This window comes from Mugil cephalus, chromosome 14 (genome assembly GCF_022458985.1).
Source record: "Mugil cephalus isolate CIBA_MC_2020 chromosome 14, CIBA_Mcephalus_1.1, whole genome shotgun sequence".
NCBI classification, from domain to species: Eukaryota; Metazoa; Chordata; class Actinopteri; order Mugiliformes; family Mugilidae; genus Mugil; species Mugil cephalus.
The window spans coordinates 13,475,807-13,501,562 of NC_061783.1; the positions used below are offsets into that span (position 1 = coordinate 13,475,807).

Consider the following 25,756-nt stretch of genomic DNA (forward strand, 5'->3'; position numbering starts at 1 on the left):
TTTAATAAATAACAGTAATATATCTGTATCTTCAAAGTAAATTAAAAAAAATAGTGTGGAACAAATATAATGCAATGTAGGAAATAAAAAAAAAAATAAAATAAATAAAACAAAGATTATGTTTCAAAAGTAATGCAGAAAATACTGCAAATAAATGTTCTGATAAGCCCCAGTTGTTAAAATTGTACCGAACAAATTAAAGCCCTTATCTCCAAACACTTTATACCAAAATATAAAAATACAGTACAAACTGGTTTATTTTCCTTAGTAGAAACTGTTGTCTAAGCACCCTCAAATTGCAACTAATTCTGTGCTTTTATTTGTGAGACTTTACATTCAAACGTAACATCCCTTCCTGGTAGCAGCTGTGACTCGACACGTTTACAGTCTTGATGTTTATCCAGCAGGAGAAACACCGTCGCCCTGTGGTTATTGAAGAGTAGTTCACCCACACACACGCCCATCATACAATTTTATTTTAGGACTCATCCATTAATCTAACCCCAACCTAACCCTGGCTATTATCATGCACACAAAACACTTTTAACAGTATAATACCTCGTGCGATAATGTTTCTATGCTCATTTTGGGGAAAAAAAAATGCCATTTTCTACCACTTTACAACAACTGTCGTACCTGGAAATCTTTGATTTGAATTTCGCACTTGAAAATCAGAAATCTCATAATTTTGGTAGTAATTTTTTTAAAAAGTAGTTGTACTACGAAGATAGACCTAGGTAAAAATAAAAATCTACAACCTAACATCAGAAATGCAGCTTTTGACTCATGTCCTGACTTGTAATAAGCCCCATGAGAGTCAGATTACTGAAGCGTCCTTCTGTGAGCATCACATTTCTCAGTCATGTGTTGTTGTTTTAAAAAAGTTTCAGGGCTAACACGATTACTCAGTTTTCCCCCAGCTCAAACTTAATTAGCAACTATCTTATTTTATCTTATTTTATTTTACTTTGAAGAGACTGTGCCGAGGGAGAGGTGGCCTCATTTGTGCAAACCAAAATAGTGGGTAATAGCGGTAAATATAAATAATGAACTAAATAAACAGCAGTGGCCCCAATACTCTTCATCACTTCACCTGACTGCCTGCACAGCATTTGGTAAAAACAGCCACATGAGCTGGTTGTTATAGTCTCAAAAGGTCGACCTCCTCTCATTTTCTTTTTGTGTCGTGTGTGGGCCCTAATCGTTCTTGGTTTTCTAGTTGTTGACATCTCGTTGCTCCACTGAAAATCTTTGCTGCGCTTTTGGTTTGACAGCCACGGAAGGACCTCCCTCCGCGCATGCGCACACCCCTGTTCTTCTTGGGATGACAACCAACTGCAGCAGGGAGATAACGGACAGAGCTAAACCAGCGTAGGGAAGTACTCTTTCCCTTATACTCCGAGTGTATCTGTCCTCAAAAAAAAGTAATGAGGTAGATAGCCACACACTTATTCAAGCCAACCTTTTATGGAACAGACCGGCACTGCCACCGTGAACATGGACCAGGAGTTTGAAGACATAGATACAGAGGGCCGGTGGCAAAAACTGTACTCAGTAAGTCTGTTAGCATAGCTAGCATGGAGCTAACACGGTACTTATTTAGCAGGCTAACACTTCGGTTAGCTCAGCAAATATCCACTATAGCGTAATAGTCAGCTTTCATGGCTCGCTTCCTTCATGTTTTATTTTTTTCCCTCTTTTATATGTGTTTCCTGTTTGTCAGAAGACACTGTAACACTTTTAGGTTATAACGTAAACGGTATCGTAAGATTAGTCAGTAGCATAAGCTTGTGTATCTGCCTCGAAAGAGTTATATTTAAGCTCGACCGGTTTATTATTAACACCAGGGCCTTATTTTTAAAGTTTTAATACTATATGCACTGTTGAAAGTAACTGCTGTTAATCGACCAAGTTGGGACTCCTGCTTGTATTCAATGTCAACGCACACGGTATTGAAATTGTATACCTTCTATTTTTCCCTTTCTTATCCACCTGTCTCCTTATCCAGGAAATCAGGAATCAATCCCACGAATGCGCCTACAAAGTGGCAAAGTATCCAGAGAATCGCAACCGAAACAGATACAGAGATGTCAGTCCATGTGGGTAAACATTTGTAGAAAGTCCAAACTGTTTACACTGGGATGTCAACCTAAACCTCTCCACCGTGTCTGTCAATTTACAACCTTTACCCAAATAATATTCCCTTGTCGTCCTGTCTGCAGTCGATCACAGTCGAGTGAAGCTGGAAAACACAGACAACGACTACATCAATGCAAGTCTGGTGGTGATGGAGGAAGCCCAGAGAAGTTACATCCTAACTCAGGTAAGTTTGAGGATATTTACTCCTCTGGTTATAATCACACAAACAGATCTGTTAAGTGGCGATAACTGTTTGCAGTCGATTATTTATTACGTGACTAATTGAACATCTGTACAAAATATTGTTTTCTCCATATTATCAAGGTATTCTGTTTACTAATAGATAGTTGAATTGTGAACCATGTTTTTAATGTTTGCTGTAAAAGGGACAGTGACTAAACTTTAGGTTGTATTTAGGCTACAAAATAGATCACTATTCACAGTTTGAAGTATTTTAATATCTTAAAAGTTTTCACCACCAACATAGGTGCAGGAGTAATGAAAAGACTGGTTGACCTTGAATGAAATGTGATCACGATGCGTCGTGTTGTTTGGTTGACCTAAAACGGTTGGTTCTGACTAAGCATTGGTGTAATTGTAACCGTGCAGTGTAAAGGGTTTCGAGGAAAGTTGTGTGCTTTGTGGGGCCTCACACCGTCTGTCGTTTCTTTGCTCACCCTCCTGCACCATCCTTGAAAAACCTGAAAATACCTTGTTTAATCTTGTAAAACATAGTACTAATGTATATTGAAAATATTATTGAATGACTATGTCGATAATTTTCCATAAAGTATCTAATCTGCATGAAATCACTAGCAGTTCTTCTATTCAGACAGTTCGACTAGAATAATTTTATATCTTTGACTGAATCATTATTAGTCAACTTAATCATCATTCCTTTGTGAAATGCAGCATCCAACAACATTTAATTCACGTCATATGCTTTGCCAGGCAACAATGGCGTATTTGTACAGTAATATACACAACATGACAAAGTTTAACAGGCATGGGTGGGAGCTTGACCATAGCAGAGAGACGTCACTACACTGACCTATAATTGCAAAGATACAAACCTTCAATATCAAATCTAATTTAGGATGAACAATCTCATAAGAAAATAGACAATACATGTCATAGGCTGATCCAAGCACACTGCTTCATCATAATGTGGACTTTTGACATCATTTGTTTTCACTTTTTGCTGTTTTAAAGACAAGTTCTATCCAAAAAACAATCACATTTGCAACCTAGACTTAAAGCATGTCCTTGTCGACTCTTGTAAGTAAGTTTTGTTTGATGTTTTACAACCTCCACTGTTGAAATCACGAACCCACCTCTGCATACATAATTACACTGACGGAGAAAACATGTGAAATGTGTGAAACATCTCACCTCCCACTTTTAAACGCAGATGCAAAATTATTACTTGAAACACAATTGACACAGGTGTGTTTATAGGATTAGTGACAGTTTCCTAAGTGCGCATTAGGACAGAGCAAAGATGAATGCATTGCAGTTTTATCAACTCTTATCCATCACTTCTCATAATGTTATTTAAAGTTACATGACTTCCACCAAGCTGAATATTTGAATTAATAATCAGGAACCAAAGTTAATTTAATATTGATAACTTCATACGTTTTCAGAATTTGCCCTTTCACAGATGCCCTCCACGGTTTCACCCACAAACTTTATATACTCTCGTGTCATCAGTAAATGAAACCACGCAACCAGGGCAACCACATCAACATGAATCCGTACTGTTAAAACTCTTCTTTTTCTCCAAATGATGTTGCTCACGACGCCGTGACTACCAACTCAGTCATTCAAAGCCACAGGAAGTTTTCTTAGTTGAATATGATAAGATCAAAATACAGCTGAAGTTGAGTAATGAGAATTGGCAATTAGATAGCAGGTACATCTTTTTTTTTGGATGTTATCTTGCAGAAATATCTCAGCCTTTTGTGAAATACTTGATTAACTGCTCAATAGCAGCCTCTTGATTTGTGTCACAGTGAATTTCACTCGATCTTATGAGACAAGTCAAAGCTTCAATGTACCGTTAACGATCGCTGAGGCTTTATAATGTCTGATAACACTAATCGGAGACCATCTGATGTTAATTAATAAATTACATACCATGTGTTTCCCATGAATGTTGGCATTCTTTCATAATGTTAATGTGCATCCCGCTCTGTGCTCCCCACAAGAGGTTATATCTTTTAATCCTTAAAATGCTCCAGATTTTACATAGTTTGTCGTCGTCTGTGGGTTATTTATTCAGTAATATTTGAAAGACATTTGACATTTGAAGATTTTCACCTCATTGCATGCAGTCATGCCAGCTCAACCACATTTAACCTTTAGCTGCCCTGACCTTTAAGTTAATGCTGATTATCATTCTGCAGATTTTCAGTTTTGTGGTTTGGGCTGTTGCTTAGCTTAGAATATTCATTGGACCTAATGCGCAAACACACATTAGCATAGTGAATGACTTCCCACTGTCCCGCCCTTCCTCCCGCCATGTGACCCGATCAAAGCGTTTGTTCTTTGCAGGGCCCCCTCAGGAACACCTGTGGCCACTTTTGGCTCATGATCTGGGAGCAGAAGTCCAAGGCAGTCATCATGCTCAACAGGGTCATGGAGAAAGGCTCGGTAAGTCTGCGGCAAAACAGACGCAGACGGCGTTGCCTGGCTTGATATTTGTCATTTGTCTGCTGCGTGCACACCCACACACAGAAATATGCATAAATACAGAACAGACCAAAGAAATACTAGTCATACCCAGACCACTTTATCCACAGATACAGATAACGTTTGCAGCTTGCGGATAATGTGAAATAAATTCTGAAACTTGCAGGATACTTTATGAAACTTGCAAAATTTACCTTGATCTTTTTTAAGTGGTTTGGCATAAGGACTCTGATAGAAAACAAAACCTTGCATTAAAGTCAACGTCTAATCTAAGAGAACAGTGCAGACAGATCAGTGACCCTAAGATGAGTTTGTTAGGATGGTGGTGGCCACAGCCTAAACCTAACAGACATCTCTAGTTATTTATCTCTTCATTAAAACCTGCTCTCAGTGATTTCTAAAGCGTGTTTAAATGCAGCTGAATTCCCAACATTTTTTTTTAATTTAAATTTTTATTTATTTTTTATATGCTGTTCTTCTTTGGCGCAGCCTGTTAAATCAAAGTTATTTCCAACAGCTCTGATGCGTGATCACAATGAACTTAGAGGCAACTAAAGGATTTTGGCTTACGCTGCCTTTTTGGGGAGCTCCCTTTACTCCGTACACACGGAAACACAGAGCTGGCATTCTCAAATTTACTCACCCTGAATACTGTTTTGGAAAAAAGCTCCATTTTGTTTCAGCTCGACAGAAAGACTGTTTTACTTCAGCTGGTACGCAGTTTGGCATGTGCCCAGCGTGGACGCACTCGCTCGCTCTCCCCGTCAGCAGGATTACAAAAAATCTAGTGTTTTGACAACGTGTTCACAGATGAATGTGTGAGCATGAGAGGAACTGGGATGCAGTCCAACCTCTCGACTCCTTCTAAATCCAGTGATCCTGCAACACGCGGATTAAACGCACAAAAGGAAACTTTCTCACATAGGAGCAGCTGTGACCTCTTATCGTTTTCAATAAAGCAGCTGGAACAGCTCTCGCTGGGTCATGGGATTTACTCATTGGCTGGGAATGGGAAATAAAGAACACCTTGTCATCCGATATCATTAAAATCACAAGTATCCTTGATGGAGCAAGTGAGCTCGCATGAGACGACCATCTCTTCACTTTTTATTAGCTGTATTCCTTTGTCATATGAATTTCCTTTGGATGTTTCTCATTTTATTTTGTTGTCTTTCTCCCGCCAGGAAAAGTGTGCCCAGTACTGGCCCACGGCTGAGGAGAGGGAGATGAACTTTAAGGACACGCGCTTCTTAGTCACACTGTTGTCTGAAGACACAAAGTCTTACTACACCACCAGACTGTTGGAGCTGCAAAATAATAATGTAAGCTACAGTATTACATTGAATGGGGAATTCCCACTATAAGGTAGCAAAGGAGAACTGAAATGATTCAGTGGTGTCACACATAGACGTGTCACATGATCCTGTACTGTCCAAAGCTTCTTTGACTTCTTTGAAAGTGTCACATTCATTGATAAGATTCAGTGTTTCATGTTGGCGTAGATTTCCTGACACATGTCCACTGCAATTTGGATTTTAAGTATCTGTTTTCCCATTTAATGTTTCTCTGAGTCACTCAGTGGGTAATTTGTATGTTAATATTGAGTAAAACTGGAAAATATTAATTAAATTAATAAAAAAAAATAGTCAGATCAAATGAGCATAAAGTTCATTAATGCCTTTATTTGATGTAGGTGTTTTTCAGAAGCCGGTTTATTGAGTTGAGTAGAAACTGAAACTGTTGCTTCTAAAATGTTTGCTTAGCTCTGTTAGCTCTGAAATAACCTCCAGTAACCTCAGTCCGCACTGATAAAAATCAGCAGTGCCAATAGATTTAACCTTTCCAGGGTTCTGCCCTTATCTTGCTATTAAGGTCTTGTCTGTCTCCTCTTACAGACAGGGGAGAAGAGACAGATTTATCACTTTCATTACACCACGTGGCCTGATTTTGGAGTCCCCGAGTCCCCGGCGTCCTTCCTAAACTTCCTCTTCAAGGTACGGGAGTCGGGGGCGCTGGGCGTGGATCAAGGACCGGCCGTGGTGCACTGCAGTGCTGGGATCGGACGCTCAGGGACTTTTTCATTAGTTGACACTTGCCTGGTCCTGGTAAGTCCTGTCACTTTCTTTTACATGACTTTCGCTTTAATTACTTTCATTTTCATTTAATCAGTCTACATTTTTGTAAAAGCACTCAAATCACTCAGATCTTCAAAAAATCTCTTTGGGTTAAAAAAAAAAAAATGGGTTAAATCACCCAGTATCCTACTTATTTTTTTTCGCACGATCATCATGATTTTAGTGCCAGAATGTAACTTTGAAATTCAAAATAAGACTTGAGCACTAGAGGAAGTCCTACGCTGGAATTTGGGTAATTATGTGCTACCCACAGCTGAAACACCATGTCTTGGTTTCCTTTGAGAAGTCCGGGAATCACATAAAGTTGTGATAATGTCAAGGTAGATTAGCTCGGCTGTTGCAGAAGATGACGCAGCAAAAGGTCACCGCCACTGAAGCTCTAGTGGTAAAATAAAGTCAGAAATAATGCAGGTGCAGTTTTCTGTATTAGGTCATTAAATGTCTCTGGGCAGGAAGGCTGGAGCTGCACATGTGTGTCTGTGTTTGAGTGACAGCAGCTGGCAGCCTGCCATGATGTTGTTGTCGTTGTTGTTAAACCAGAGAAGTAGAAAACCACACTCTGACCTTTCATGTTTTATCAGCTGCACTGAAATAATCAGGACTGCAGTTTACAGTAACAAGAAACAATATTTGCAGTTATATAACTATTAACAGTTTTGGTTTCGGTTTTTCTTCGAATGCAGCACGAGTCCTTTACAAAACAGTACAATTCATTTGAGCTGAACGTCAGTGGTTATAAAGAGATCAGGGATTTCCTCCTGGTTTGCCCAAACAATTTTTATTGCTGTGTTTTCTAGATGGACAAAAGGAAAGACCCGTCATCGGTGGACATTAAAAACATCCTGTTGAACATGAGGAAGTACCGCATGGGTCTGATCCAGACTCCTGACCAGCTGCGCTTCTCCTACATGGCCGTTCTGGAAGGAGCCAAGTTCATCATGGGAGACTCCTCTGTACAGGTAGAAGCATCACACGCACCATAAATCTAGGGTTTTATTTGATGCGCGGTCGTGTGACGGTCCTGCGCTAATTCTTACAGTGCTTTTAGAGTACTGGGTAACCTACACCTACAATCTGTCTCGTTGTGTAATGACTCCACCCAAATGCCAGTCAGGTTAATTTTAGTTTGTACTTCCTGCTTCACTTTCAACAATAATGGCTGGAACTTTTGTGGAAAATTTCTGCTAACGCAAATCGTACAAATGTCTCTATCTCCAAAACTCCTCAGTTAAACTTACTGATTATTTATTGATTCAGAACAGTGTCTGTGTTGTCTCCGTATAAACCGCCTATTGAAGGTTATAGTATTTAGTATTTGTTTAAAATATGTAAAAGATGCATAAATTTAACTGCATTTTCATTTTGGAGGCTATGGTTTGTAGTTCTGTTGAATTTCACTGCGTTGCACCAACATATGTTTTTATTATTTTGACAAGGCCATTTTAGTGAATGGACTAGAACACTTTGTGCACACAAACTACACAATGATCGTACAGTTGAATAACCACCTTTCTTACACTGTAAACTGAGAGGGATTAGAGGAAACACGCATGAAGGGAGTTTTAGCGCAGGACTCAAGAATGCATTTGTTTTCCATTGTCCGGTCGACATGTTTTCTTCTGAAAAAAAAGATAAAGATCCGTTAATCAGAGGTAGTTTTGGTTCGAAAGGTCGCCCACAGATGAACAGATAATGATGCTAAACACTTTTGATGGAGATCTTTTCTTTAAATGTCGCATGACTCCTCAGATTTGATCAAAAACAATATAAAATAGTTTGAATGTTTGCATGGACGCTCCAGGTATTTGATTTCTCACCTGCTCTGTGTGTATATGTGTGTGTGTGTGTGTGTATATATATATATATATATATATATATATAAATAAAATAAATAAAACCCCATGCCATGTAAATCAGCAAGTGAGCCACAGTTTGAACAATCGGGCGAATTAGGATTTTCTCACAAGATGGTATCACGTGGAGTTGGTTACGAAGTCGCGGGTGATTGGCATCAATAAAGTCTTGTGATGCTGCTGACTGGAAACACATTTGATCACCTGACAGGAAGGAGGGCGATAAAACAAGGCTTCGTACACATACTACTGATAACCAGCCACTTTGAGACTCGGGAAATTATTACACTGGAGTTTTCATTTATTTATTTATGAACAATGGAAAATACCATAAAGCGCTGCTGGAACTTTGTCCTCTGTCGCTCTAATATTGATACACAGGTTACACAGGAACTGTTTAAGCCGGTGCCGGAAAACAAAAAGAAAAATAGAATTTATTGATCTTGATTTTGTTGCAGAGGTCATTATTTCTCTCTCTCTCTTTCTTCCTCTGGGACCTTGTAGCATTTTCTTTTTTTCATCTCACGTCACATCATTTTTCTAAGCGGCCAATTATAGCTTGTTTTTTTTTTATCCATGGCAAAAAATAGCCCCAGTGGCCGTAATACATCCATAAAAACTCTGCTTACTGTCCGTCTCCGGTGCAGAATCGATGGCGGGAATTATCCAAGGAAGATCAGGAGCCGACGTCAGACTCTCCCCCCTCTGCTCAGCCTCAAGCCAGGTGTCCGACGGAGCGACGCAACGGCAGCCAACGGGGAGATCAGCTGGAGGAGGGAGAAGACTACAGGAAGGATGGCAAAGGGCCTGCACAGTCTCTCTGCAAGGAGCAGGAGCTGGACGGCAGCACGACACAGTCAGTAGAGATAAAAGAAGCACTGGCAGATTATCACTCTGAATAACCTGATTAACTAATTACAGTTTGAGACGACGTGGAATTCAAGCACTCAGGAAAAACTTGTTTTCGGTAGCTGGCGATTATCAGCCACAGAGTGTGATGATGATAAACCTTTACATTGCTTAATTAGAAAACTATTAACTAACAGCTGTTTAATGTTTTGTTTGTTTGTTTTTTTTAAATAGCAAGCGGCGCAGAGAAGACAGTATCTCCAAATCAGGCACAGCCAAGACACCCCAAAGCAAGTCCAGGACAAATGACTCGGAGAGGAAGAGAAAAAGGTCATTTTTAAAATCATATCCTTCCGTAAAATTCTATTTTTGAACACAAACATGATGCATATAATCTGTAGTGTGACGTCGTTCCGCATCCTTCTAGTCGACGGTTTTCCACAAGTTTTACTCTACAATTCTTTTGACATTAAAGGGGAAATTTATGAGTCAGTTTTATTTCTTTTGAACCCACTAACTGAGGGAATCCAGGCAGGCTTTTCCAGCGCGTGACTCAACTTTCTTACAGCAGAAGTCTGACTAAAGCGCAGAGCAGAGACTTCATATTTCTCCCCATTTCTAATTTATTTTTTTCTTTCTCTTTCTCGTCATTCTCAGACGTCGAGTGTAAATCCGCAGCTTCGGTTAGTTAGCCCTCTCCCATCGCCCATTATGGTAAAAGATCTGATGAAGCACTTATTTCTGATGACGGTGCAGCTCCAGAATAAAAAAAAAAAAAAAAAGAAAAAAAAAAAGAAGCGCTGAGTCGTTTCTGAGAAGACTTCCTTTGTTGTGTGACATGTTGGTGTTGTTCCAGTAACGCGGCCAGAACGGCGACGTTTCTGACGAGCTCTTTACTCTCTGCTGTTGTTGTGGTTCTTCCGGACAGTTTGGGCTGCATTTGCTGCACATGACAAGAGCTGGCCTGTCCAGTGGGGGGCAGTGTATCTTTACCCCCCTCTGAGACAGCGACAACACCCACGGAGAGCACATTTAGAGGACGAAGTTTACCCGCAGCTTTTAAAACGAGCGCCCACTCTTGTTCATGGAGGTGTGTGTGTGTGTGTGTGTGTGTGTGTTGGTGTGTTTTTTGTTTGGGGTTTTGTTTCTCCTTTTCATGATTTGCTTTACCCCTGTGGTTTGGAGTTGTTAATTTTGGCTGCGCTCTAGCATGATGTGTGTGTGTGTGTGTGTGTGTGTGCGTGCGCTTGTGGTTAGTTGATTTGTGAAACTCTGAAATGCCAGGTCGAGATGGAACAATGCAAGATGGTAATTCATAGCATGCTTTATGTGATTTAGGTTTGGTGGTAGATTTTTATCTGTGCAATCAACCATCGATCAAGGAGACGGGGCACCACCTAATCAGACACATTAGCTTGGGAAATAATTGCAGTGACATTTGCAAAGTGACCGGGACGGAGAATTCACCAGGTTAAAATAAAAACCCTCGTCCTGGTTGGATTTTAATTTTGAGGATCGTTGCATGTCCCTGTGTTCTCGCTGACTTTCAGAGCTGTCTCATTAGGACGTTCCTCGTAGCGTTAGCATGCCAGTGGTCCTTATTCGTTTGTGTGTTGTAGACTGCAAGTTTGAATATTTGGAGTTTTTTGAGCAGCTGGAAGGTAAAAAAAAAAAAAAGCTTCTGTTGTGTTTTTCTTTTGTGTTCAGTGACGATATTCGAGGCGTGTTTTGTCCCAAACCCCAAAATAATTAGTTGAAAATTAGAACCTGAACTCCCTGTTGATATTTTGTGTTCAAGACCTCAGATAAAAAATTATATCATGAAGTGGCTTGATTGATTACTGTCGTTGTGATTAGTGGTGGGAAAAATCGATATCGGTATAGGATTATATCGCGATACTTTTTCTCCCGATACAATATCGATTTTAAAAAGAAAAAGTCATGATTTGGGCCGATCTTGAAACAACTTCCGCCTCTGCACCACCACTTTTTCTGTATAAATGCAATAAATTGGAAATGCATCATTTAGATTAATTGTATTATTGAATTATCACTGTCACCTGCTGTGTATGTATACGTGTATTTTAAGCTGCGTTTGAAATTTCTCGGTGAACTACGTAGAATATTGTAACGCATCACAACTTCATAATATCGAAATACTGTATCGCATCATGACTCGAGTATCGTGATACATATCGTGAAGTTGTTGCCAACACTCACCCCTGTTATGATGTTGTAATACGTTAAATAGATACAGTAATATTCAGAGCTAGGACTGGTATTGCTACCGATTTCCTGAATTCATTCAATTCCCATTCGATGCACTTACTAGAGCAATATTTTACCTCTAGTTGACACGCAGGCTTTTGTCCGGCTCTTCTTTGTCGTCACGCTTCTAAAATCTAAAACAAGCCACAGATTTTCTGAATCAATATCTGAGATGGTTTTGAATTAGATAATCCTTTGCAGTAGTAGACGGAAATGTTCCTGTCACAGCCGACATCACCTGAACACAGTGTCATGTTGCTTTTTTAAAACCGCATTCGCTGCATTGATAATTCATCTAATGTTGGTGCGATCAAAGTGATACAAGCTTGTGTAACATGCCACAGCTCCTGCCAGCAACTCGGCTAACTTCTTCAGATTTGTGCCTAATCTGTGATTAAGTTTTATCTTGATGAAGCACTTCATCTTGAACTTGCGGCTCGAGTGTGTTTCTTAGCTTCACTGACAGTCGACTAGAAAGTAGCTGCTTGAGTTCCACCTCTAACGACGTTGTGTCTCGCGGCAGGGTGAAAACCAGCGACTGCTAACCGCCTCCACCTGCGGCCACACACACGACTACAGCTCGGCCAGCGAAGCCAGCATCGGCAGGGACCTCCAGCTCTCTCCCAACCTCCGTGTCCTCCTTCCTCAACTCCAAAGCTCTCTTCCTCACCTCCGACTCAACAGCAAGCTTTCCTCCCGTCATCGCATTTTTAAAAAAATTTTGGGTTCCGACCAAGTAGCATTACTCAGCCATGGCACCCCTCCACATTCTTCCTCCCTCTTAGCAACAAGTCGCCCTCAGACCTCGCAGCTTTCTGCTGTCTCCTCATCATTTCTAAACTGTTTACAGCAGACACTTTGACATTCTCTGAAGACAAACACACCAGCTCTTTACCCGCCGCCGCCGCCGGCCACAACTACCGTCAGCTCCACTTCCCCAGTCAAAAAAAATTTTTTTTTAATGTAATTTCTCATTTCATGTCGTTTATTTTTTGCAGCTTCCCCGTTCTTTTACGCTTCTCCGCTGTCATATTATTAAGACTGATTATAGGGGCTATGCATTGCCAATTTGTAATGCTGCTCATGTGTATTTTTGGAAAACATTTTTTTTTGTTTTCAGAGACAAAAATAAAAAATGTCTATTTTTTATAAGAGATTACTTGAAGTTTTTCAGGTGACTTGGGTCTGGTCGAATGAAAAGCACTGCCACCTCCGACACGAGAATTTCAGTGGCATGTTTCCATGATGTACATAGTGTTCTTTTTAAAAAGATGTGTATAAAAAGACATATTTTTTGCTTGTAAAAAAAAAAAAACATAAAAAACCACACAATCTACAATACAAAAAAAAGACAACAGCTTATGTTACAGTCCCAGGTAAAGCTGATTTCATGAATTGTTCTCCTTTTGTCTTAAGTTTGTTTCTTTTAGAGTGTAATCTACAAATAAAACTGGTATCATCTAGTTTGCATACAAACTGATCTTTGCTCGTCTGGTTTCTTCACCACAAACATGAAAGACGGAAGTTAAGTCCAGCTTTTTCAGAGGTTGGAATTTGGAGGTTAAAGCTTTGAGATTTAATTCTTGAGGTTGAATTTGTTGAATTTTTTTATGTTGAATTTTAAAAAGTTGAACTTTTTGTAATTTTTTTTTTTCTGTAAACTAATTTTACCTAGCAATTCATATTCAAACTCTGAGAAGAAAAACTTCCATACTCAACCAGAATATTGGCACGATTATAATAAATGTAGACTGAGCCAATAGTTGGTTAGCTTAGCTCGTCAGACAGGATATGAAGTGTTTTTAAAATAAACACTTTAAACGTCTAAATGTAGATTCATACTTTTTTGTTTTAACAAACAAGATGTAGCGTGAGAACTGTTAAGGGTTAGAAACGTAGGTGGGTGGATTTCTGTTTAGCTTCAGCTAGCTGATTGCCAGTGTTTACGCTAAGCTAGGCTAACACTTAAGGTTATGACATTGCAACATTAGCTTTTCTGAGAAACAGGAAGTATCTTGAATATTTACTACACAAGAACTGATTTAACAAAAATGCTTGTGTGTGAATTAACACATCTTCCAAATTTAGTACATATTCTTTTTCGGGTACATTGTGCTTTGTTGAACCTTTACATAGAGAAACTTTATTTTTTTAAAATGTCAACCCCTTTCCACCTGAAATTCCTTCACAGGCTCCCCTTCCAGATGTTTTTAAACAGAGAATAGCTCATGTGTTGGATATAATTCAGAGCCAAGGTTTCCTTCTTTAGTTTTTCCTTTAAAAAAAAAAAAAAATGTCAGGACATTCCTCTCTTTTCCCACAAGTCGACACAGAAACCACCCAAAACAATGACGCAAGCACAAAAGAAAACCGCACACAGTACGTGGCAGGGCAGCTCTGTAACTGAATAAGAGCTTGTTGTCACTACAATGTCTATAGTAGAGAGGAATCAAGTTACAGAGAGGTGGGACTGCCAGGAAAAAAGGATGGCACCTGGCCAGCTGCTTTCAGTTAAGTAGGCAGAGGCAGAACTTCAACAGTTTTTACATGAAATTACACCACATTCCTGTGACAATCTTTTATTGAAAACACATTCAAATACGAGGAAATGGTGCTTCAGAAGTGTCTGTTCGGGAGAGTTCCTGGAATGTTTCCTCCTATGAAGATTAATATAAAAAATAAGGGAAAGGAGCGACACATCTCCTAGACGTTTTATTTATTTTACGAACCAAGACCAGGAAAACGAAATGTGGCAGCTTATTGTGAAGCAGCAGTCTCAAGGGTCCACTGTGGTCTGACCAGCACAGATGTGAAATAAACAATTGTTGCATTCTTCACTAGATAATTATAGGCTAAAAATAGCCAAAAACCAAGATGGAGATGTATTAGAACAGCGCAGGAGGGATGCCGCTGCCGAACAAGAGGCTCCAGGAGGAGGGCATCTTCCATTTGCTCGACTCTTGGCTCTGAAATATCAAGCAAAATAAAAACACAGATCAGATGTTTGTGACGTTAAACTTAGTCATCATAGTGAGCTAACATTTACACTGGCACTTTACACTGGAAAAAGTGTAAAGCTTAATTTTATAGCAGTGTTGAAAGGCTGGTTCGTCACTTACATGACTGCCCAGCAGATGGAGCCAGTCGTTGAGGTGGTTGACGAGCGTGAACGCGTCTGGGATGTTGTCACCCTCCGAGCAGAAGAGGAGCAACACGGCCAGCGGGATGTCTTCGGCACAACTAAAAAAAAAAAGCATATTAAAGATGTTTAAACTGTTTCTGCAAGTTTATGTTTAAAGAAACACCTTAAAGCACTTTATTAGAATAATACAATTATAATCAGCTGGATGAAATTGCAAGACTAATCTTCTCGTGATGTTATATTTATAGGACAGAAAATGGGGAAATTGCATGTTGAACTGTCACACACTGCAACCGCACACACACGTCGCTGGTGTGTTATTTTAACCACTTAATAAGTGAGTTACATCAGAACACTTCCTGAATCAATCCAGCGTGCATCCAGTTTATGGCTGCAACCGGTTAATTATAGATGACTCATGTTGCACAAACAGACAGCAGCTAAACATCTGTTGTTTGACCATTTTATGTCTCCACCTGTCTGCGTAAAGTCCTTTGGTGATGCCTCCTCCGGGGACGCAGAGTCGCGGTTCCGCGTCGGCGTCCGTCAGTCCGGGGAAGGCGGGCACGCGCTCCATCTCCCTCCAGCCGAGCTCCTTCAGGGCGTCCGCACTCACCTTCAGCAGAGACGGCGTGACCAGGTACCTCAGAGGGGTGCTGGGGAGCGCGAGCATTCGTTAGCAGGGAAGGCTGTAAATAGCGAAGGAAGAGGAAAAGGAGCGATGAATGGGATGAGTGTGTGTTTACCCCTGCAGCTGCTGGTCGTCCCTCTGGTAGGCGTGGCTGCTGGAAAGGACGACAGTCCTGGCGAACCCGCTGCTTTTGATCCAAGACACGAGCAGCTGACGGAACCTTTTGGACTTTGTCTGTAGATTAAAAAAATAAAATAAAATAAAACTTGTGCGTTCATGGCAACCCAAACCACATCAATGTGAGAAAATCATACACTAGCAAAGAAAAGTAGATCATACAGATAGACCCATTATTAAAAAATAGAAACACACCTTTACAGTCATGAATATGATGAAGTTTCCTAAATAAGTTATTTTCATATCGATGGCATATTATGGAAGTCTCCTTTCTAGCATATCCTAAAAAGGGAAACTGAACTTCTTGACTAACGCCGATGCAGCAGAACTGCGGTTTTTACCTGAACAATCGGAGCTCTGATCTGAAGAACCGCCAACTTCAGTTCTGCTGCTGTGTAAACTGTGAATGAGATGAGGCCAATGCATTAACTGAGGATTCGTTGTTGGGACTGTTTACAGAAGAAGTCATAATTTTAGCACTTGCACGTGGAGAAAATAACTGAGCAACACGATAAGATACACAACTGACACATGAAGCTAGATGTTTCTGTCAATTAAATTAAAATCTTTAACCCTTTAATGTTCCACTGGGTCGCACATGGGACAGCAGTAGCTTTTTCAACCAATCAGAGCTGCTGTAAATGCTGCATGCAATATGTGATTTTCATCAACCAACGCATTTTTTAAAACAAAAATATTGTGTGAACAGCATTCAGTGTACTTTGGGTAAGTCCTTTCTTTTTTTTGCAAAAACACTGGAATGGTGAGAGGTTAAAGCTGCTGATTTAACGCAATGGTGATAATACTTGAGGGTGGTACCTTCTGCAGGAGTGTGCAGCTCCTCAGCGTCTTCTTTGCAGGTGGCGTACGGGTTGTTCCCGGCCATCGGGATGAGACAGTCTGTGTGCAGGTGGCCCACTCTGCTCATGTTGAGTGTGGAAATGACGAGGTCCACCGCCAGCTGACCCACGTTACCGACAGCAACAGCGGGCTGGGGAGGGACGATAGACAACCGTAGAGAGACATTAGAGCAGTCACTTGTTTATTATTAGAAATTGAATGATTTAAGCTTCATATGTGTGAAGCTTAAATCAGAGAGGACATAATTACAGGGTTTCTGCAGGTTTGAAAAAGGGAAATTTAAGACTTTTTAAGACAATTATGGGTTAAATTTAGGACCTGCACGATTTACAAAAAATAAGAACTGCAAATGGAGCAGTAATAAATGGAAGTAATGATTTAAGACTAAAGACTAAATGTAATTTAAGTCCTGAATGAAGCAGATTATCTCCTTCTTAACCAACAGTAATTATTATTATTATTACAGTATCTTAAGGTCATTTCCTGCTTTTACTACTTTTGGCACTATTGGTGCTAGATGCTGGTTTAAAGGTAAATTGCGGTTACACAAAATTAGATTCAAAGTTTTCATGCAGAAGCACCAAATCCTTTTAAATAACACCCATGAAGAAGACAGACACAGATCTATGACCACTTGTTGCAGTGGATGTAGATGCTGACACCACTCACCATGACGAGGGTGAAATCTTTGAAGGAAGGCGGTGAGTTTTGTGATGAGATAAACATGGTGCCGTTTAAGCTAGCAGCTAGCAAAACTTAACAGATGTAGAGTAATGAAATTAAAATAAACAAAACCTAAGTAAGTTACTCAGAATTAAAACCTCCCGCTAGCTTTCACTTCTATTTTTCCAGCCTGGTGCTGTGGTCCTCCGTCGCCTTCGGTTCTCTGCGTCGATTGTTGATGAGCAATTTTAGTAGCGCCTGTGAATGTCTGAATGAAATGTAACAGCGAAAGTTAATTTTCGATGACTAAAATATATCGTACACATCTGTGCACACTGTCGCTGTTTATAGGTATCGGTAAATATGTTTCCTATAATATGTACATTTAACATATTTAAATTTTCTATTATAATCAGGCACAATCGCGGACAAACTGTAGCACCGCAAAGATTCACAGCGCATTAGAGATCATCAACTCACTATACTGCCATCAGTTATATTAATAAAGACAAAAACACACATTAAAAATTTAAAAAATAAATAAAAACAATATGTACTGTACTGTGTGTTTATTATTATTATTATTATTATTATCGTGTTTTACCTCTTTCTTTTTTTATTGTTTAATGGTGTCTGAAATAAGTGTTGACTGACTGATTGTGTGTGATCAAATGGACTCAGCACAACTTAAAATGACACAATTATTTTCTTGTTCAACGTATAATGATGATTTATTGACCTACAACATACAGGAGCACCGTTTTTAGAGATTTATTACAATTGTTCATTCACATTTTGACATTTTGCACCTTGTGCCGACAATGAGAATGAATACAGTACATTTTACAGTTAGTGATTACAGACAGCTAAAAAACAGAAAAATAATGATCTGACAGTTGTTAATAATGCCAAATATCATGATTGATGGCAAGACAAACTAGAAGTAGTGTCAAGGCATAAAAACCCAAAAGAATTAAGATCAAGTGTTTCAGGTGCCAGGATCTATGTGTAGACAAATCTTTAATCAACACTTGTCAACATAGACGACAATGTGTCACAAGTCACTTTATCGTGACTTCGTTGGGAACAGGTAGGCCTTTCAAAGCAGCCAGTGCACTGTCTACCATCATCTGTACCATGTTTCTTATTGTGGTGTAAGTGTTGGTGCCGGTGTGAGGTGTGATCAGCACATTAGGGAGGCTGAGGAGAGGATGATCCCTGCACAAAAACAAGCAGAGGAGATAGCAGGAGTCAGTAAATGGAAATGCTTGCATCGTGTTTACAGGGAGGTCAAAACTCCAAGTACACGTATATAGAACAATTTTCTATACTTTTATACTGTTATACACTGTTGTTTTACACTTTACAGTGTGTGTATGCTTTCAGAGGTGATACCTGGGTAAAGGTTCAGGGTAAGTCACGTCCAGAGCCGCCGCTCGGATCGTTCCAGACTGCAGAGCTTTGACTAAAGCATCCTGGTCCACAACACGACCTGAAACATCAAAACAAAGGCTAAAAATCTGTTTGCTTGTTTTTTTTTTCCTAGGTTATAAACATCCACGATACCGACAGTCCCCACCTCTGCTGACGTTCACCAGCGTTGCCGTGGGCTTCATGAGGGACAGTTCTCTGTGGCTGATCAGGCCGGTGGTTTCAGGGGACAGGTTTACCACCAGCATGACGAAATCAGACTCCTTCAGGAGGTCGTCCATGTTCTCACAGTATCTCGCCCCCAGCGCCTCCTCATCCTGGACACTCCTTAAGAACAGCAAATGTGTAGCAAATGTTTTCGGTCCATTATTATTAGTTTTAGTGACATGTTGGCATCCAATCGTTGTCAAATAAACTTCTAAGTCATCCAAATAACCTACAGTGTCATCATTTTACCTTCTGCTTCTGTTGTGATACAGGATCTTCATGTCAAACCCTTTGCTTCGCTGAGCAATTTTGTATCCGATGCGTCCCATTCCAATGATCCCCAGAGTCGACCCAGTGACCTCAACTCCTATCAGGCATTGTGGTATGTGAGTGGTCTTGGGGTCAACGGATACTTGGTGACCTATAAGGAAAACCATGTCACTCAACCTGCTGGTTTCACTGAAAAAAAAAAATTCAGCTGGCTCGAGTTAACCTTTGACCTCACCCTCCACAACTTTCCGTGCCGATGCCAGAAGCAGAGCCATGCCCATATCCGCGGTGGCATCGCTCACCACTCCAGGCGTGTTGGACACCTTCACGCCCTGACTGGTGATGTATGGCACGTCCAGGTGGTCGATGCCCACGCCTCCGTTCGCGATCACCTTCAGCGACGGCAGTGAACCGAGCAGCGAAGGCTCAGGCAAGGGGCAGGCGTTCCACACAAACATGGCCTGGATTTTGGGGCCGTGCAGGCCGGGGTTTTGGAGAAACTCTTCGTGGGAGATGATGTTGAAGTGTTGCTCCATGATGTCGGTGACCTCCTCAAGGTAACCCTGCTCGCCCACCTCTGAGATCAGAGCCCACGGTTTGTTTGCCATGGCCTGGTGGAGGAAGCGCTGACATTTGAACGTTTAAAAAGGCCTTGAAGTATAAGATAAACATTTTATTTAAAAATACAACTTATTTGTTTTCTTGCAAGGAAGCTACAGCAGCCAGTTAGCGCACAGCTCAGAGACTAGAAATAGGAAGCCTGGCCGTGTGGAAATATAAAAAAGCCACTTACCTGCAGCTGTAATGCTCAAATATAAGTCTAAACACAGCATTTCAAAATGACATGGAACCAGACAATTATAAAATACAACAAAAAAGTTCCTGAGTCCTTCTCACCTGTTTCTAGCCTCTATGCTAAACTAAATTAAACTAACTGGCCGTGCGCCATACAGATAAGAGTGGTGCTGATCTTAATTTTTTAATTGACTACACGATTCTGTGTCGTAATGAAGCTCAGCCTTCCTCTCTCAGAGGAAATCTTACTGACACTGCGGGTTTGCGGGATGACAACCGGGTAACAACTACTTCTTCTTCGGGACTTCCGGTAAGATGGCGTGTTGAACTGCAAACTTGAAGCGGAGGCTGCAACAAACTTGTCCCAAAAGATATTCAAAAGAACACTTAGAAAACTCAAAATGAATCAAAATAACGTATTGAAGCCCACTGAACTGATATTATTTGGTGGGAATGTCACAACGACCCACGCATCGAGCAATTTGGAGGAAATGCTGGATGATTCGGTGCCGGAGATCATACCTATGCTAAGGAGGCTAGCATGGCTAACCAAACCAAACGGAAAGAAGCTGCGACCCCAAATAAGCCTCCAGCCGGCAAGAAAGGTAAAAGTCAACACGATGGGACGGAGGTATCCAACCTGACCATATTAGAAGCCATTCGAGGTATGAAAAAATACTTTGACGAGCTAAATTTACAAGCTAAACAAACTAGCTGCACGCTTGCTGCATAGACAGAAGCGGTGCAGCTTAATGATGAAGAAGTTCAGGAATGCAAAGGAAAAGACATAAAACTCCTCAAAACTGAAAATGAAGAACTGAAAAAGAGAACCAGGGAGCAAGAAAGATGCGGTGGTGCCTAAAGCTTAGTGGTTTAGAGGAGAAAAGTGACGAAAACACACAGATCGAGGACACTACCGTGGTCCTCACGGATACATAGAGGGTCGGGAAAATTGGTTGATTATAGGCAGATTTCGATACACAAATATACAAAATGAGTGAAAGATGGTAACATGGGACACAGTTGCTTGTTAATTAGAGTAAGTCAAGTTTTTATCCTTCTAAGCACTTGTTAATTTGTTAAAGTTGTTCATTTGTTTTGAGGAGAATGTTCAGTTGCACTATTTCATTTGTTTCCTTAAACGTGAGGGGCCTTAAAGAAAATCCTTATTTCTATTTCTATTTCATTCTTCTGACGCAGATGTGATCGAATATTATTCAGCCGTGGAAGCAGCAGGTCTGCTGGTGTTGATATTTGTTTTCATAGATTTCCAGGTGATGTAATAGGGAAGGTCACTGGCTAATGGCAGTTTTGAAGGTTGAAAGTTATTTTCTGATTTTAATCAATATATATATTTATAAGTCTGACGCCCAAAACGGGACAATTGTTTGAAAATATTACCTCTGAGATAACAGAGCTGAAAGCGCTCCACCCCACTGACTTTATTTTAATGGGAGGTGATTGGAATATGGTGTCTGATGAGTGGGAAGATAAATGTCCCTCCAGATTTGACAGTCATCATTTTAATCCCCTTATGGAAAAATTCCTCAGAGATAATAGCTTAGTGGATATTTGGAGAAATCAAAACCCAGGGAAAATGGTAGTGCAAAATCTCAGAAGCTGTCATTTCCAAAGCTCCTTTAACTGACCACTGTATAACTGAAATAACAATGAATTCAATATACAGGAAAAGTAAAAACAAAGCTAATTGGAAATTTAATTCTAACTTACTAAAAACTAGAAATTACTGTGATAAAATAAAATAAATTATAATTGGCTTTTGTAATAAATGGGAATTTGTTAAATATAAAAGTGGAGCACCCCATCATATTAAATACTCTAAATTAATTTGTATTTTTTCAAAAATTCATAAACCTGATAGGTGTGTTGTACAGGGACATTAATAGTTGTGTGGCTTTGGAACACAGTACAGTCAAGTCAACAGGGGTATTAGACATGGTTGTAACAGCTCTCCTTTACTGTTTATTCTAGTGGCCGAGCTATTATCAGTTATGATAAAGAATAATGATAAAGATGGAATAGACATTTTACAAAGACATATTATAATCAGTCAATTTGCAGACGATACAACATTATTTTTAAAAGATGAAAGACAAATTCCCAAAGTTTTAGATTCCATCAATCAATTCTCCAAAGAATCAGGCTTGAAACTTAACAATAAATGTGGAATATTTGCTCTTCATGACCAGATGACACTCTCAATATGTAACATTGCGATTAAAACAAAAATCAAATACTTGGGCATAGTTATTACCAGGAATAAATTGAGGGAGAGAGAAAATGTTTGTAAAAATGTGGATAAATTCAAAACCATTTTGAACTGTTACAAAGAGACATCACTGTATTTGGGAGGGTTTTGCTTTCTAAAATGTAAAGTTTGTCAAGAGTTATTTATCCTGCTTTCTCACTGGAAATTTCAGATAAAATGACTAAACTAATCAACAATATAAACTCTAAATTCATTTGGAAAAACAAATGCCAGTATATGAGAAGAGCTGATGTGGTCAGTAATATTGAAGAGGGTGATTTAAATGCTGTAGGTTTCTCCGTTATGAATGGTCTTCTAAAATTCAAATGGCTCAATTCATTTCTTTTGCACAAAAACTCATTTTGGTTAAGCATTCCCAGTGCAATCTTTCAAAAAATGGGAGGCCTTGATTTTTTGTTGAGTTGTGACTAATATATATATATATACATATATGTGTGTGTATAAACTGCCTGTGAAACTTTCAGACTATCACCAACAAGTTCTTCTCTACTGGAATTTAACATATAAGCACAATTTTACTCCTCACAACTCACCCTTGTGGAATAATAGATCGATACTGATCAGTCGTAAATCATTGTTGGTTGGTTCGATAAAGGAATTTGTTTCACGTCTATTGGATGAACATGGCAATTTCCTAACTCATGAGAACCTTTGTGTTAAATATAACTTTCAGTGCTTAACTAAGGAGTACTATAAAATAACTAATGTCATTCCAATTCCCTTTAAAACAATGACTCAACACCTGATGATGCGTTCAAATGTTCCGGAAATGACTACTTATCACTACTTGTGGAAGGAAGAGTCACTTTAGGGAGTAAATTATTTTCTAATAAGTTTGTTAGAAATACTTTGACTGCACAATACTACCCTTATCAACTAAAAGGAAAATATGTTCTAAGAGATTACAGAAAGATAAGGAAATTATATTTATCTTATCCAGTCCCTCATAAAGCAAAAGAGGTCGCATTTAAAATACTTAATGATATTTATCCATTGAACCACTTCTTACATGGAAGATTTAATTGGGATGTTAATCTGTGTGGATTAGTATCCGAGGGTGATATTGAAACGGTGGAACATATTTTCTTTGAATGTGAACATGTTACATAATTTTGGGTATCGTTTCAAAGCTGGTTGTTAACCAATCAAATTATTTTACATCCGTTAAACTGGATGTCGATTAAAGTTGGAGTGTAACTAGAGGAGAAGAACTTGGACGTCCTGGTGAACAATTTGATAGCGCTTGCTAAACATTTTATCCATAAATGCAAACACCTTAAGGTGAAGCCTTAAACATCAACGGTTTAAAGAATGGTCTCAAAATATACAAAAAAAAAACATCCTTGTATTACATGACAAACAAGAATGACCAAAGACTCTTTTCTTTATTAGACTTATTTACCCTCCTGGAATAAGACCCTCACATTTTTCTTTTCTTTTTTTTAATCTTCTATTTGCCCTGATTGCCTGTTCAACATTTTAAGTGTTTGTATCACAAATATGTCTTAGTTGTTTGTAATGTGACGACACTCCAATAAAGAAAAATTTAAAAAAAGCAGAGACTTCTTCTTCTTCTTCTTTTTTTTTGATGGCGGTTGGAAAAACAACTTTTAGGTGCATCGCTGCCACCTCCTGGACTGGAGTGTGAAACAGACTATGAATTAAACTATATTTATAAGCCCCTTTACTTCTAAAAACCTGCAGCACGCCATCAACACAACATCCCCTGAATTTCTCCTCAGTCAACCTGTTATATTAAACAGTATCTTACTTCTGTGAAATGCTGCACTTAGTGCTTGTCTCTGTATTTTGTACTTTGGACACGGGAAGAGGACATGTTCTGCTGTTTCCCTTACTCCACAATGTTCACAATTTTCGAGTTCATGTTTCTGTATCATGAATAATGTGCTATTTAACCCTGTGTGTGATATGAAGTCTTCTTCCTTGCTGCACTGGTGACTTTCTCTCATTTCATCCCTGACTTTACTAGACTTTTCAATGCAGTTTTACTGTGTGTCCCAACCATTGATAATCTATCTATCTGTCTACACATATACTATGTAAATGTATTTCATAGAAGTGCGGGTCATCGGGGTAACACTGACCTGAGTTTGATGCACAAACTAAACAAAACACCGGACTTTGATCTAACACATTTCTTCACTTATTCTTCTTCACTAATCTGAATCACATTCTTCAAGCTTATTGTTTAACTTAGAAGTCCAGACTAAAACCTGAAACTAAGTTCTTATTCTGTATTTGCCCACATCTCTGAGGCTGAGACCAGCTATGGACGAGACAACAAAAAAAAAGTTCTGACGTTAGAGGCTCTCAGACTTTTACACCATTTATACCTTATCTAAACTATCATCAGGCTGCACAATCTGCTCTTTATATGGCAGGGTACCTTTTTGTATTGGAGATGGCGCACGGATCTGTGCAGGCGAGTCGCTTTAAGAAGCCCGGACGCCGGTGCAGGAGCCCACAGTTTCCTCACACTCCGGATATAGCACAGACATCTCATGCTTGCTGGCAAATTATTGGTCATCGGCAAATTAAACGGAAATCACAAATTTCGTTACGTTACGTCACGATAGATTGGATTAGCAGAAGAGTGTGTGAAACATGTGGATGACCAATCGACAATAGTTGCTGATTTGATGAGCAAATGAGAGCGTGCACATACAAGGAAATCAAATGATGATGATGAAAGTTAACAGTCAAAGTTAAATTTTTACAAATAAATGATTTTCGTGACATATCCAGGCATTCCACCCAAACCCAGATGTGCCCGGGATAACAATGCATTTAAATGTATTCAGATTATGCGAAGTAATGAACTTAAAAAGAAAAAAAAAATTGAATTTCATTGAGGGTAAGTGAAGGTCTCACCTTCTCAGCTGGATCCTGAGGATGTTTTCACAGCCCTGACGTCTGGAGTGGAAACTGGAGTTAAGACAGAACGGATAGAGAAAGATATTTAGCTGATGTTAATTAAAATCTATCTCATCTTTGCTTTAAATGAAGATTAAACAGATTAAGACAACAGCGCCGTTGGCCATCTACTCCCTCTGGCATAAAGAGGATGGGAGGGTAAGTATTCATTAAGTAAAGTGAGAGGGCAGGCTGAGGGGTGGTGCATGTGGTGCACAAAAGTAAACAGTGGGACAAGGATCAAAGGTCATTTACTACTCCACTACCCATAAAGAGACAGTACATGGCACTAGTTATATTTGGTTCACTTATTTTCAGGGATTTCAGATTTGCTTATAATTACCCCGAGGAGCGAATTAAGCAGCTGAGGCAAAAGATAATAATTGGGAGAGCAGAATATTTTAAGAGGAGTAGATG

At 39.5% G+C, this 25,756-nt stretch overlaps 3 protein-coding genes across 10 annotated transcripts; 1 reads left to right on the forward strand and 2 right to left on the reverse strand.

Annotated features, from left to right (window-relative positions):
- Positions 1-1,315: 1,315 nt before the first annotated feature.
- On the forward strand, positions 1,316-13,414 carry ptpn2b (protein tyrosine phosphatase non-receptor type 2b). 3 transcript variants are annotated; one of them, XR_007114200.1, is made up of 11 exons: positions 1,316-1,554; positions 2,009-2,099; positions 2,223-2,323; positions 4,696-4,794; positions 6,018-6,155; positions 6,729-6,938; positions 7,766-7,927; positions 9,469-9,677; positions 9,905-10,000; positions 10,599-10,760; positions 12,462-13,414. XR_007114200.1 is itself a non-coding variant. In XM_047605719.1 (10 exons), exons 1-10 carry the CDS (start codon positions 1,468-1,470, stop codon positions 10,338-10,340), a joined length of 1,206 nt encoding a protein of 401 aa, XP_047461675.1. In that variant the 5' UTR covers positions 1,316-1,467; the 3' UTR covers positions 10,341-10,585. The 3 variants fall into 3 exon arrangements, 2 of the variants coding, with proteins under 2 accessions (XP_047461675.1, XP_047461674.1); XM_047605719.1 differs by lacking the exons at positions 10,599-10,760; positions 12,462-13,414 and adding an exon at positions 10,328-10,585; XM_047605718.1 differs by lacking the exon at positions 10,599-10,760 and having other exon boundaries at positions 1,317-1,554.
- Positions 13,415-14,637: 1,223 nt separating this feature from the next.
- psmg2 (proteasome (prosome, macropain) assembly chaperone 2) lies at positions 14,638-17,644 on the reverse strand. Its single transcript, XM_047605155.1, has 7 exons — positions 17,419-17,644; positions 16,708-16,879; positions 16,230-16,288; positions 15,827-15,945; positions 15,557-15,736; positions 15,058-15,178; positions 14,638-14,904 (listed from the first exon to the last, which is right to left on the reverse strand). The coding sequence occupies exons 1-7, from the start codon at positions 17,473-17,475 to the stop codon at positions 14,824-14,826; spliced, it is 789 nt and encodes a 262-aa protein (XP_047461111.1). The 5' UTR covers positions 17,476-17,644; the 3' UTR covers positions 14,638-14,823.
- A 475-nt stretch (positions 17,645-18,119) lies between these two features.
- On the reverse strand, positions 18,120-25,503 carry zgc:136493 (uncharacterized protein LOC692276 homolog). Of its 6 annotated transcripts, none has more exons than XM_047604151.1 (7): positions 25,298-25,503; positions 24,813-24,930; positions 19,556-19,931; positions 19,300-19,471; positions 18,992-19,170; positions 18,808-18,904; positions 18,120-18,630 (listed from the first exon to the last, which is right to left on the reverse strand). In XM_047604151.1, exons 2-7 carry the CDS (start codon positions 24,927-24,929, stop codon positions 18,474-18,476), a joined length of 1,098 nt encoding a protein of 365 aa, XP_047460107.1. In that variant the 5' UTR covers position 24,930; positions 25,298-25,503; the 3' UTR covers positions 18,120-18,473. The 6 variants fall into 6 exon arrangements, with proteins under 6 accessions (XP_047460107.1, XP_047460106.1, XP_047460111.1 ...); XM_047604150.1 differs by having other exon boundaries at positions 24,813-24,934; XM_047604155.1 differs by lacking the exon at positions 24,813-24,930.
- Positions 25,504-25,756: the final 253 nt, after the last annotated feature.

Coding starts and splice junctions, on each gene's coding strand:
- ptpn2b (XM_047605718.1), top strand. CDS start 1,468: ATGGAACAGACCGGCACTGCCACCGTGAACATGGACCAGGAGTTTGAA. Junction 1,555..2,008: donor GGTGGCAAAAACTGTACTCA/GTAAGTCTGTTA, acceptor CTCCTTATCCAG/GAAATCAGGAATCAATCCCA. Junction 2,100..2,222: donor ATACAGAGATGTCAGTCCAT/GTGGGTAAACAT, acceptor TCCTGTCTGCAG/TCGATCACAGTCGAGTGAAG.
- psmg2 (XM_047605155.1), bottom strand. CDS start 17,475: ATGTTTATCTCATCACAAAACTCACCGCCTTCCTTCAAAGATTTCACC. Junction 16,289..16,707: donor GCTGCACACTCCTGCAGAAG/GTACCACCCTCA, acceptor TCTCATTCACAG/TTTACACAGCAGCAGAACTG. Junction 15,737..15,826: donor GACGACCAGCAGCTGCAGGG/GTAAACACACAC, acceptor CGCGCTCCCCAG/CACCCCTCTGAGGTACCTGG.
- zgc:136493 (XM_047604151.1), bottom strand. CDS start 24,929: ATGAGATGTCTGTGCTATATCCGGAGTGTGAGGAAACTGTGGGCTCCT. Junction 19,932..24,812: donor GCCATCTCCAATACAAAAAG/GTACCCTGCCAT, acceptor TTCCTCCACCAG/GCCATGGCAAACAAACCGTG. Junction 19,472..19,555: donor GGCACGGAAAGTTGTGGAGG/GTGAGGTCAAAG, acceptor TTTTCCTTATAG/GTCACCAAGTATCCGTTGAC.